The sequence below is a fragment of the Drosophila sulfurigaster genome, chromosome 2L (assembly GCF_023558435.1).
Source record: "Drosophila sulfurigaster albostrigata strain 15112-1811.04 chromosome 2L, ASM2355843v2, whole genome shotgun sequence".
Taxonomy (NCBI): Eukaryota; Metazoa; Arthropoda; class Insecta; order Diptera; family Drosophilidae; genus Drosophila; species Drosophila sulfurigaster.
In genome coordinates, this window is record NC_084881.1 from 21735963 (window position 1) to 21750140 (window position 14178).

A 14178-nucleotide genomic window follows, 5' to 3' on the forward strand; every position below is an offset into this window, starting at 1 on the left:
ACTTACTATCTTTTTTGTGTAAGGTCATGTGGCAGCCACAGCAGGAATAGCAGCACCAGCTGCAGCTTAATTATGCTGTAATGTTGCGGAATATAAGCGAAGATTTACGCGAAGAAATGTGCGCGTTCGCTTACAATAAGTTAAAGTCAAAAGAGGAGAAGATTGTAAAGACTATATAATTAAAATGAAAATGAGTGAATAAAAGCGTTTTCTTAACTTTAATTCTCATTTCGTTTCGTCAAAGTACTGAGTTGAATTCTGGCACTTGCTGCAAATGCGTTATTTCATTTACATTAATCGCATTTAATATGAAAGCACAATTGCATTTCAAGTAGCTTAAAATAGCATGCATACATGTTGATGACAATAGAGTTTTGCTTTTCTCACATTCGATTTTCTTTTGTTTTCTTATTTATGACCTAGCTAACTGTATAACACACATTCTTTTACTTATCTTGCAGCTATTGTGCAAATATTTTGCCAACAAGTCTTAAATCTTTTATCTCTTGTTTTGATCATTTAATTTTTTCCTTCTCTCCCTGTTTGTTAAGCCCCTCACTCAGTCTTTTGGTATCACGCATTCGTACAGTGAAAAGCTGCAGTCAAACTTAATTTTAATTTATTTATAAACATCAACACATTTCCCTTCGCCCAATTTACATTGCCCAACGACAACAACGACAACACACAACAGCAAAGTGACACAGAGTCCAATGAAAAATTGAATGCTTCATGAAGTGACAACAATTCGAACATTGCTCGTCCTCCCGCATGAGAATGTGCGATGACTCTTTCACCCTGGGGGGGCCAAGCTAGCAAAAGTATTACACATCAAACTACCAACCAACAAACAAAACAAACAAACAAGCAAACAAATAAACACACACATACATTCGCAAAAGCACAACAACTGACAGAGAGAGAGAGAGAGAAAAAAGTTGCATACAAAAGTGGCGAAAACGGAAATAAATCTAACAAAAAGGCTTTGTAGCTTACAGGCTCCCCCTTGACACTGCTCTTTTTTCTCCCTCCTGGCGGTGTCAGCCCCAAAAATTATATAAGCGTCATGGCATTTTGTTTGTACTTGGCTTATTTCAGCAACAACAACGAGCATATATATGTTTTTTACATATATATCTGATTGTATACGTATTTATTTTTTGCTAGTGTATTTGCATACCCTAAAAGAAAGAAAAGTATGTAACTATTAAATAAACTAAGCATTTAAATTAAAATAACTGTCAACAGTTATATAACTATTAAATAAACTAAGCGTTTAAATAAGAGCAACTGTCAAAAGTTTATAAAATCAAAAGTAAATACAAAATAAAATGTAAAAATGCTTTTTAGCACGACAATTCGTCCAATTTATATTATCAAAAAGAAATTGCTAAATATAAAAGCACAACAAAATGTATCAAATTCGGACTTAAAATAAAAATTTAAATGTAATTGGGCTCTTAAAAAAGATACAAAATTAACAAGTTACAAAAATCTATGAAGTTTTAAATCTATGAAACTCTTTAAAAATGAAACAATAAACAATATCTATTAAAATTGAACATTCAGAAAGTTCTTAGAATATTAGGCATTAAAGCCCTAAAGAAAATCTATTGAAATTAGATAGTAATATTAAAAATCAATTCACTTTTAACTTCAATCAAGATCGATCACAATCTTAAACTGAAAGAAAGCTCCCATTATTCTACTCTTTTGAAAAATGTTATTGAATTAAATATTTAAAAAATGTTTCCATATTAAGCAGTGATTTAAACAAGCATCTTATATAATATGTGCACTTATTTTTTTTTATTGGGAATTTAGTGTTCTCTGATTTATTTACTTCTTTATAGAGCACATTCTAGTCGTTACACACCCGTTTCGAGTTGTGCTCAGTTTGTGTGTTTGTTCTGCTGGCTGCCCTGCAGTTTGCTACATATGTCAACTTTTATGCGTCGTAAGGCTAATGTTTTTGCAGACGAAAGATTTGTTACAGATTATACTTGCCGCACATACATACATAAAACACACACATACAATACAATACAATACACGACATCAACAACAACAACAACAACACTTTGCCATAGATTGGGGTACAATGCCCTGCCATAATTCCTCGCTTTTACCTAGAACACAGGAAAAAAAAGAAAGAAAAAAACAAAACAACATGCTGTTGCAATGGAACGCAAAAAAAAAACCAACAAAGAGGGAGAAAAAGTTTATGGACGGTGATTGGGAAGTTGGTCTTTGAGTTGCCACTGCGGCTGGCCAACTAAAATTAAATTTAGTCGCAGCACACAAAATTTATGACTTACTATTATTTCGGTTGAGCGCACATATAACCACGCTACGCCACGGCACGCCACAGACTCCCACTCTAAAACAAGCAAGCAAATCATTATTTGTACATTGGCTGCCAAAAAATGTTCTCTCACACCAAAATACAATTTGTTTTGCGTTTTTGCGCAACATCATTGAAAACGCATTTTGGCATAAATCACTTGTGTGCGCTTGATTTGTCTCAGTCTCTTCCTCTTCACGGCAAGCAGAACAACATCAAAATGCAATCAAAGTCAATTAACAAATTATAAACGTGTTACGCTGCGTATACGTCATCTAACATAAATGCACTTTTATGCAGCATACGTCTTTCGTCAGCTAATTAAAAAAAAGTATAGCATACTATTATGGGCATGAGTTGCAATGTCACGTGCCAAATTAGCCAAGGGAATCTGTGGCATCTGTTACGACACTCGAAATCAATGTTTGGTGCCCAAAAAGTTGCACTTATCCCGAATGTGCAACACACATTCTGCTAGCATTGAACACGTTCTCGATTTGATTAGATTTCCTGCAGCTTCATTGCAGCATATGCTCTCAATAGTATGTGTTCTGCATATTGAACGCAAAGCATTAAAAGAGTATTATTTGTGCAAAATAACATCACTATCGATAACCAAGGTAAGAAGTGACTAGATAATGTCAAATTAACATTGCCATAATAGTCGCGAATAAATGATGAATAAAGCAGAGATCTTTCGAGACGAAACACTTTGTTCAATAATTTGCACTTCGATTTTTCTTTAGTATTTGCAGCTGATCATTTTCAACATAAATTATCTGGATAAGTCTTCATATATTTCAGAGATTGGTTGCCTTATTGTGCGTGTTTTGTGAATCAAAATTACATAAGGACAATTACAATACTTTATAGACTGGGTGCCGTCAGTCTGCTTCAACAATTTGTAATTTATTTTCAGTTTAACTTGATCACATCCCTTGCTCTTCGCTTAGATGGCAGCATTTGATCGTTTTTTTTTAATTTTAAGTTGCATTAATGGACAATCTGGTTTATTTTCTACTCTATATCGATATGCCAAATTTTGTCATCGGTATATTTAAGTATAGTTTTGGAATAATAATTCGGTATTTTTACGACAATCCTCTACAGAATATTTTCATCGAAATAGTATATTGATATACCGAATGTAGTCATCGGTATATTATTCTATTTTTGTAATATTAATTTCGTATATTTTAACACAATCTGGTATATTTTCTATTATATAGAATATTTTAGTCATCAATAAATTTTTGTATTCCTTTGAAATATTAGTTTGGTGTGTTGTACAACAATTCGGTATATTTTCTACTCTAATCTTTCAATGAAATATTATATTGGTATACCAAATATAGGCATCGATATATTTTAGTATTCCTCTTGAATATAAATTGGAATATTTTAAGACCTTCTGGCATATTTTCTACTCTATAGAATATTTTTAACGAAATGGTAGAGTGATGTACCAAATTTAAGCTTATATATATTTTATATTTGTTGAATATTAATTAGATATATTTTTGACTGCAGCTTTCTTAAGTATTATGTTAGAAAGTCCTAACATCAATGTTGTTTAGATTTGACTTTTAAAATCCTGCACACTCAACAAGTGCAAAACTTGAATTTCAAACGCATTACTATTGAATGTGTGCCGCATTTGTTGGCTTGGTTTTCGCAATTTAAAAGAGCGCGAGAAGCATCTGCAGCAGGCCAAAAGTAATTTGTGGCACACAATGAAAGTGTCGCACAACGAACGGCAAATACATGTAAATATTCAAAGCGAGCGCCCAAAAACATATGCCGCATATTTAAAGTATATGTAAAACAATTCATAACACCCAGCGAGAAAACAAATAATACAATAAAATAAAAACCAAAGACAAAACAAGAAGTAGCAACAAAATTCCAAAAATGGAAGAATAAAATGAAATAAAATATAAATGAAAAGAGTAGGCCAACGTATGCAGGACAATAACCGCACACACCACACAGACACAGACACTCAGAGACAGAGAGACAGAGGCAAGGACATGCTGCCATGATTTTTATGAGCGTGTATTTATATGATTTCCTTATATCCTTTAGGGTGCTATGCCACGGTCGGCCACGATAGAGTGTGTCTCGCCAAACGTCTCTTAACCAGGCGAGCAACTCGCTTTTTTGGGCTCACGACGTGCTGGCGACAAAAAGTTGGACCATGCCAACACACACACACACACCAAAAAAAAAAAAGTCGCCGCCGAAATGTGAGTAGCAAACAAAAATAAAACAGAACAAAAAAGATGATGTATATAAAATTACGTGCCCATATGCATAGTGTGCACACACACACATGCACACACATGCTCATGTAATTGTTGTTCTTGCTGTTGCTCTGTATTGTTTAAATGAAATTTATGTTTATTAAATTGCGACAGCAAGGGCAGCAGCAAAAAATAGAAGGATAAGAGAGTGACCCAAGCTGAGGCCATTGCCTTTATCAGCAGCAGCCGCCGAGTTGGCCGCAAAGTCAGCAGACCAACAGCAGGCTATAATGTCGCCTTCAACACACACACACACACACAGATTCTTACAGGGTATAGAATGACTGAGAGTAAAATGAACTTAGCCGACTGAAGAAAATGGTAAAAACATTCGCGTGGGTTTTGTATAAAATTTCATTAAAAAGTCTGAATGCTTTCAATTTGTTTGACATTGACAAAGATATTAAATTTATGTCATGTGTATGCTGAAATTATTTCCAATATTGCTTATTGCAATTTATATTTAATTTTTATTTTTTAAACGACAGCAAAGCAAATTAATATTTGCATTTTGTTGTAGAACACACACAAATTCACTTTACTCTATCTGGGTTATTCTAACAACTCTCTCGTGATGTTAGTTATGCTCTCTTTATTACTCTCTCATCTTTTTTAATAATCTATACTTCCGAATGTAAGCGACACGATCAGTCTTAGTCGAAAAGATAAATAAAACGGATGATCGTAAAATGAAAGAGACAATTTCCCAACGCGTGTTTTTCACTCTATCATTTGTCTTTCCCAATATTCTCATGCTAAGTGACAACTAATTTCATTAAAATAAAGTCAAAAGGAAAATTTAATACATATATTGAAATTTTGAATTCATTAAATGTATAAATAAAAAAAGTGCATCATTGGCTCTGAATCGTTTACCCAATGAATTTCAAATTAGTCTCTACAACTTATTTTCTGAAAATTGATTAAAAAGAATTAAAATTAAAAAATGGCATTTCTTGCGCTGCATTTAACTTCTGCATATATGTTTATAATATTAGTTAGAGCCTGAACACCTTACTTTTCTCATAAAAATAAGGAATTTTATTCATTATTATAATAAAAAAAAGAATAATAATAATACTAATATTTCGAAGGAAAGTTTTTACAAGGCTTTTGTCTACTTATTATATACATACATATGTATCTACTTATTATATATGTATATATATATATATCCATCTTTTAATTTCCTTTTCCTATCTCTACTCTAGTTCAATTTTGCTACTTTTACGACACTCATAAACAATTGTCAATAGGGTATTATCAAGTATACTACCACATTAAATGCACAGCTTTACTTTGCAGCCTTTCCAACTCAGCGCCAATAAAAATAACTAACAAAAAACGGAAAGAATATGGTATGCATGAACATATAAGTTTAATGACCAACCATTTCAATATGTCCACCAGTTTAATAGCCGGCTTAAAATTGCCAAATGATTGAGCGATTGCCACAACAACAATAGCTGGGGAGAAGAAGGTTTTTTTTTGGAAGGGGAGGACAATAACACAACAATAATGACATTTTAAGGCACGTCAGTCAGCTCATTAATTTTGGTGCAATTTTAATTGGCCGCATCATGGTTTCGAATTGTCCGCAATGAACAGCTGTAGCAGCTGGCCAACAGTCTGCCACTTTGTCTTCATTATTAAAATTAAATATCATTAAAAATTTTTAATATAACCCTTCTTCTGCGGTATATATAGTATATATATAGTCCTCGTTGTCTCCACTTCACTTAACAATAGCTGCCGTTTTTATGACTCTCTCTCAGTCTCTGTTTCAGTCATTTTTATGCAATTTATGAATTGAGGCTTAAGGAAATGCGGCAGCTTTTACCTTGTCATCAAGTCGATATAATGGCCATGCCACGCCCCATCGTACGCCCATTATATTGTTACAAAATAATCTAAACTTTTTAATTGCCACGACAAATGGCCGCGCACGTTTTGCATTCCAGCGTTTTTTACCATTTTCCCATTTTCGTATTACATTTTCATTTTTTTTTTTTTTTTTCGACTGATGATATAAAAATTGCCAGCAAAAGTCGCTGAACTCGCGGTAGAGGCGGAAAGCAGAAGCAGGAGGGGAGACCCTTTGGCAAGTTTAATTGTGCGGCCAGGCTGGTGGGTAATAAAATTATTTTACGATCTTGTTTTCCTGTTTCCTCTCCCCGAGCCGCTTCGACAGCGCTTTCGTCCGCTTTGAAGCGCATCAACTTAAAGTTTGAGTTCATTTACGCAACGCTGCGTAGCACATGGAATGTGAAGCAAGAGTGTGGGGGGAAAGTGGTGGGCGAAGTGGCGTAAGAGACTGCCAGTGGGCGTGGTCCATTGTCTGCGCTTATGACTGGGCAAGGAGACGACGGCGACGTGAAGTCAACAGCAGCATTATATATGTCACTGGAGCTGGTAAGTCCTTGTCGTTGCATTTGTTGTTGACTTTTCATCTGCGATGCGTTGCGTTGCGCTCGCTGACTTCTGGCTGTAAGTGTGGATGGAGCTGGGGCAGCAGGGCCGAGTCAAGTGGAAGACAAGCAGAAAGCAGCTGCTGCTTGGACTGTGTGCCTCCACAAATTTGTGCTGCGAGTGCAACTGCAATTGCAGCGTTTTTTTGGCAAAGACCTTGCCCTCATCAACTTGGCAACTGACAACGAGTGTCAATATATGCTTTTGGAGCCAGCAGCAGGCAGCAGTAGCAAAAGGAATTGACTGACAGTGACTAAAGTCAAAGTGCAGGTGAGCACACAACACACACAACACAACTTACAGAGAGGGAAAGAGAGAGAAGGACAGAGTTCTCAGTTGTACATAGTTGTTATGTTGTTCATTGCACACACATTGAAGCAGCACTTAAGCTCCTTAGCGAAAGGATACTTTCAACAACACTCTGCAGTGAAAACTTTAAGCAGGCAACGTTAGTAGTTGCTTACAAAATGTTTTCAAATTTGCTTTTTATGGTATAAACCCATTACTTTTTGCCAATTTAAATACATAATAACAAGCATTTAATCTTTAATTGGTTCAGTTTGTTTGCTTAAAGTTCTCTAAGCAGAAAGTAAACTTATATTTATTTATTTTTTTTTGAATTGCAATTAAAAGTCTTTTTTGAATACAAAGCTTACGGTGTTTCAATTAAAAATAAATATGGTTTTAATTAGAGTCTTATGTTTACTATACTTAGAATTTACACTTTTCAATTTGTAGTTACAATTTGCATTTTATTTTCTGATCAATTTGAATGGAATTTCATCATCAATTGAAAAAATCCTTTGATCAATTTTATTTACATGCAACTTTCGGAATAAACTTTAAATTCCATTTTGTATTCAATTTGCACGTAAACTTTTAGTCAAAACATTACATACAACATGAATTTCAATTTCAATGCCAAGTGCTTCACGAACCGTAAACCACATTCAAGCAAATTAGTCGCCTTTTAAATTACTTAAGCCGAGGACCACGACGATGCTGCTGTTGTGAGTGTTGTGAGTGCTGTGAGTGCTGCGGTGGTGGCAGCTTAAAATCTTTCTATATCTATCTCGCTCTCGTAGCGGTGCCATAAAATATGTCAGCTACTTAAAGCAACATAAAAATTAACAACACGCTGCGTATACGTAATACCAGCTAGAGGTGGCGGATGAGCAGCAAAGCCAAAATGGAAGGCGTCGCCCAAAAAAAAGTGATTTATGCGCATTTGTGTATAAAATTTAGTTGGTCGACGTCGACGTCGTCGTCGTCGTCGCTGCTGGTAACAAGTTAATTTCAACTCATGGCCATAAAAATGTTAACAAAATTTTGCTGAAATGCAACGAGAGCAAATATTCTGGGATGAGAGCCACTAAATAAATCAGCGAATAAAATTTGCTGCTATCGTGTGAGTGGTTGGCTGGGCTTTTGAGTGCCACAAGCACACACAAACACACTCACACACACACACACATACGTCGCTTTCGCCTCTTGCAAGGATTTCGAGCTAAAGAGTTGCACGAGTTTACAAGTGAAGAGGATGAGTGAGCGAGTGCGATTGCGATTGCGTTTGCGATTGCAAATACGACTGCGAGCATGAAAGTCTGCGAGCTGCTTAAAATTTATTTCACTGCTCAAGTGTCATCGTGTTGTGCGTGTGTATTTGTGAGTGTACTTTAAGTTGTGCTTAGCAACGCTGGCAATGTCAAAGCTGATAACCCTTACAAGCATGTCTATGGCAACAATGTCAAAACCAGAGCCAAATAGCTCGACACACACACACACACATAAACAAATAAAAACCCTTGACATTCTTTCTGTGTGCGGGACAACAACAGTAAATTAATTTGGCAGACATCTAGCTAACACAATACGGCAAAATCAACTGTCTGCCAGGACAAGCCAAACCAAGCCAAGTATTCAATTGATGATACAACCTGGAGTTCAAGGCTCTCACTGACAGACATCATCAGACAGGCAGAAAGTTGCCTTCACAATTATCCAGCTATAAATAAAAATGTAATTAACTTACTTCTTGTTTTGATAAGCACTTCAAAAGATTATTAAATATCCAATGTGAATGGCACAATTTCATAGCAAAACGTTCTGTCAAAGACGTCTTTGCCATTGCTCATTATAATTGCAAATAAAAAACAAGGCTTGAAAGCGGAATTAAATAAAACAGTACTAAGGAAATGTCATGACAGATCATCAGTCAGTCAGTCACCTAAGACAACATTCGTAGAAATTATTTATCTTATTTGTTTATTTCCTGTTTTTGCCTAAATTCGAGGAATTCATATTACAATTAAAACAAAGGATTAAATACTTGATGTAAAGAAACATTTGTAAACTTTGAAGTTCCAAAAAAAAATATGTAATCTTCTTTTCCGATTACATTATCAATTTTTTACAAATCTACAACAAAAGCTTTAAAGTATATTATTAAATTTAATTGATACTTTATGTGTCAAACCTTTTTTAATTTAATTAGACTAGAGAAGGAAAAAATAGTTTTCTGTGCGAGCAAATGTGCAATTGATTTTTCATCAGCTGCAGGTCAAAGCATTAAAGTTAACCAACTAAAAACTGCAAAATGTTCATAAGCATTGCAATTTACTTTTTGTAGATAAAATCCACAAAAAAAAACTGGAACAAAAGAATGCCAAACAATTGCGAGAAAAGTGTAAAAATAAAAATTCAATTAACGCGCGTGTTGAATTAAAGACTTGGGACACATTTCAGATTTTGTTGCGCTTCGTTGTTTTATATTTTTATTATTTTTTGTTTTTGTTGTAAATGAGTATTTTACATAGCACGTGTTCGGCACTCACTTCAGTGTTCAGTGATGATAATTTTTTTTTTTTTTTAGTAATTTTGTCTCCCCTGTTTTTTCACTGTTTTCTTTTTTTGCCTTTGCTTTTGCCCTCCGAACGCCTGGCAAATTGTACAACATAACAATAAGCACACAACGACCTGCAGCAACAACAACAACAATGTGAGGGAGAAAGTACAACAACAAGTACGCGCAGCAAGTAATAATGATAATAATCATAAAAGCGAGTCCTTGTCGCTTTGGCTTTGGCGTTAAAGCCGCAAACCTAACAGCCTGCCGCTGAGTTATGTCGACAAAAGGACATGAAGGACGTTGAGTCTACTCTGTATTCTCTTTCTCTTTCACTTTTTCTGTGTTTCTCTATTCGCTGTGGCTGCTGCCACTGCTGGGACATGATTTAATTAAGGTCCTACATGTGCTAAGTAGATTTTATTCTTTATGCCAACTTCTTATTTGCTTTCGCTTTTGCCTCAGTGCACCTCGCTACGCTCATGCTCTGGCTCTTACTCTCCTCCTCTTGCCTCTACCTCTGCCTCTGCTTCAGCTGCTGCTCCATAATTGATTTAGGCGTTTACTGCATTAAACGACGGCCAAGCAAAAAGTTGCCCATAAATTAACAGGCCATCCAACGCTGCGTATGAATTATATTTGATTTAGCAAAAACCTGCTCAGACAAGGATTCTCATGACTCTCCCACCCCCCACCTAACTCGAGTTTATTACAATGTATACAATGCTTAATATACAATAATGTACATTGCATTAAATTCTCTCAAGGTTCTGCTTTGAGGATGTATATTACTTTATGACATCGCATATTTCTCCCATATTGTTAAACATCGTAGTTTTGCATGAGGCTGCACTTTAATTCTGACTCTGACTCTGACTCCTTGCCATGTGTCTGGCTATGATATGATAAGCAAATTGAATGCCTGATTTTATATACTGCTCACTTTGCATACAAAAACTTTTCGCTTCTTCTGACAGCCCAGCTCAAAACTCCGAGTCATAAATATCTGACTTGTGATATTAAAGCTCAGCCAGACCAGCAAACATTGAGCCAAAAATCCTCTGTAAATTCTGTGAAAATATTAAACTCACTTCATATTAGTTTGCAGCTAAAGTCAATATTGTCTACGTTGAATACGCATATTGCATCCGCTTGTTGTTCCACGAGTAATATCAAGAAATATGCATAAATGCCTGTGCTCACAAAATAACAACATGTTTGTCTATATTTCGATATGTAAAATGCGCAAATTTACATCGTTTTACAACTCCAGAGTAAAAATACAGAAAATAACATGCCAACAAGATGAATGTTTTCGTTGCAAAAAAATAAAGCTTTTGCTCTTTTGTTGATTTCTCAGGGCATATTTGAATTTAATATGATGATTTCTAGCTAAACTTTTTATTACTTCTATCAAATTTTTTTTAGCAATTTTTGGATTTGGGATAGCTTTAGTAGCTCTATTTAATGTTCAATCTCTTTTATATTATTTTTACTTTGACTTAAGATACACTATTATATAAATAATTTATGTTCTACTAGTAAATGAAATATCACATTGAAAGCACTGCAAAATTACTGTTCTTTCTCTCTTTTATATTATTTTTACTTCGACTTAAGCTACACTATTATATAAATAATTTATGTTCTACTAGTAAATGAAATATCACATTGAAAGCACTGCAATATTTGATGATACTCCTCGCAAGCAAAATCCATTAATTAGCTACATTTCTAGCATGATTTTATTTCCCAAATTTATCTTCACAACATTTGCCCAGTGAGTTCATCAAACAAACTTGAATCAATGCATAAATGTGGTTAATTATAAATTGTAGTTTTGGGCAACACGCAGATGTGTTGGATTGCAATGAAATGCATTTCATATGCATAAGTAATTTAATCAGAGACAAGCTAAACTAATGTTGATAATTTTAATTGTTGCAACCAACTGCCTTGCTGATGTTGCAACTTCTCTTCTCTGTTCTATTTTGTTATGGGGATTAATCAAGCGGTTGCCGCACTCGAGCAGGATTCAGTCTACTTATGGAAAATCATTGTGAAACGCAACGTTCAACATTCATCGCCGGCAGGCTGAGCAAATATGTTTCGTTGCCAGCTCGCTCGCAGGACAAATTCCAGTTAAATGTACAAATACAAATCGTTTGGTCGTATGTAGTAAAAGGATATACAAAATATACATACATACATTTATGTATATGTTTAAACATGTACTTACATATTGACTTAATGCTTTCCTCTTGTTGCTGGCCAACATTCGCCTCGAGCTGTTCCGTTGCACTCGTCGTCGTTGTGGCAGCTGCAGCTGCTGCTGCTGTTGCTGTTGCTGTTGCAATTAAAGTTGCCTTCATCGTTGTTGCATTTATCATTGTGGGCAGCCCTATCGCAATGAGTAGCAGCCTTGCAACTGCCACTGCCAGCAATGGCTGAACACACTTGCCCCGTCCCCGTTCCCGTCGCCGTCGTTGCCACTTGCCGTCAATGGACATTTTCCTAGTGCCGTTGCCTTCCATTTGCCGCACTTGTCTGCTTTTATTGTTTGTCCTTATTGTTTCGGTCGAGCTTGATTAGAGGCATTTGATGAATTAGATTAATGCTTCTCAATGGCTTGGCTCTTTCACATGATTTACCCAAGAGCCGAGACACGAAGTTTGTGTGAATGTGGAACGCTGCAATAGAAGAAAATCACCCGAATAAACAATCAATTTAGGCAATTAATTTTACACACACACACAGTCAGATTAAATTAATAAAGCAATCGACTTAAATTACCAGCTCAAAAGTATGCTATGCTATTTTCAATTTCAAGCTTGAGCTTCTCGTCATGAGAAATGTAATCAAATGCCTTTGCTAAAATTCACACTTGTTTATTATTTATTTATGTTATTTAATTGACTGCAAATGCTAGTTTTATTTGTACTCGGGGGTATTTTAAGTCTTTAGCCGATTAGCAAATGAAAATTACACATTGCGCACAAAAGTAGGCAATGAAATTTGAACTTTTGTCACATGAATTAATTTGCTCGACAATATTAACTGTTAAATGCAATTCAAGTTGTATTGTAAGGAACAGCATTAATAAAGAAATTTAGCTTCATTATTGTTTATTAATAATACTTAATTGCATGTCTTGCACATAACCCTGCCATCCAAAATTAATACGTTTGAATTACACCTCGCGCTTAAAAGTAGGCAACAAAATTTCGCAACATTGCTGAGTGAAAGAAATTGCAAGAGAGAAAAAAAATGAAATGCTTTTATGTACTGATAAATTCCATTGCAATTCTTGTTGTGGTTATATTTGTAGTATTAAGAAATAAATAACGCTTACTTATATATTAATGAAAATTTCAAAAGTTCTCTGCATGAAATAATTAGCTTGGGTATAAAATCTGACACATTTAAATGCAGAACAGTAGCATTGAAAAATAAATCAACATTAATTATTATTTATTAAGAATATTCAATTGCCTGCCATGCACTCAAACCTGCGTTGACAACAGCATTATTTGCAGTTCGCTGAACGTTTGGTTGCTTTTATTTCGATTGCCCGATTACCGAATACCGATTACCTATAGCAAATTGCGGCCACAGTTCGCATAACAATTACCTGTGTGGCACTGCCGCAGGCTTTGTGTTAATTTCATGTCCATTTTACTCATTGTTTGATTGGGCGCCAAACGCCCCAAACAGCTCATTACACAATAACAACAATATTTACAGCAGCATAACAGTAACACCAACAACAACAACGAAAATAACAACAATAATGACGAATACAATAACAATGACCAGGAGAACCGCATTCGTAATATGTAAGTATTTAAATGCCGTGATTATCTCACAGCTTGCAGCTTATTAGTGTGTGTGCGTCTCTTTGCAGCTGATTTCCCTCCCTCTCTCTGCATCTCTCTCTCTCTCTCTCCCTCTGACAAATAGGTGTTGCCAACTTGGCTATTTTCTAGCCAGATTTGGCTATTTTGCATGACCTAAAACTAGAAACCACTCAATTTTGCTAGAGCCTGTTATGTTGGCTATTTCACAAAAAAAATTTGCTATTTTTTAGCTATTTTAAATTATTTGTAATATTTGATTATATTTCTTTATTTAAAGTCGACTAAAAAAAAGTGACATTCAAATTTAATTTTCGGAAATCGTATATTGGCAATAGAGAAGTTGTTTGTGGCTATCGATAT

At 35.1% G+C, this 14178-nt stretch overlaps 1 protein-coding gene across 1 annotated transcript in view; it reads right to left on the bottom strand.

The window, feature by feature from the left end:
- Positions 1-14178, bottom strand: part of LOC133836169 (uncharacterized) — a 75364-nt gene that overhangs the window by 52674 nt on the left and 8512 nt on the right. The window contains exon 2 of the mRNA XM_062266500.1: positions 12201-12651. Within this exon, the coding sequence (XP_062122484.1) occupies positions 12201-12495 (295 nt within the window). The 5' untranslated portion in view covers positions 12496-12651. The remainder of the gene's footprint in view (positions 1-12200; positions 12652-14178) is intronic.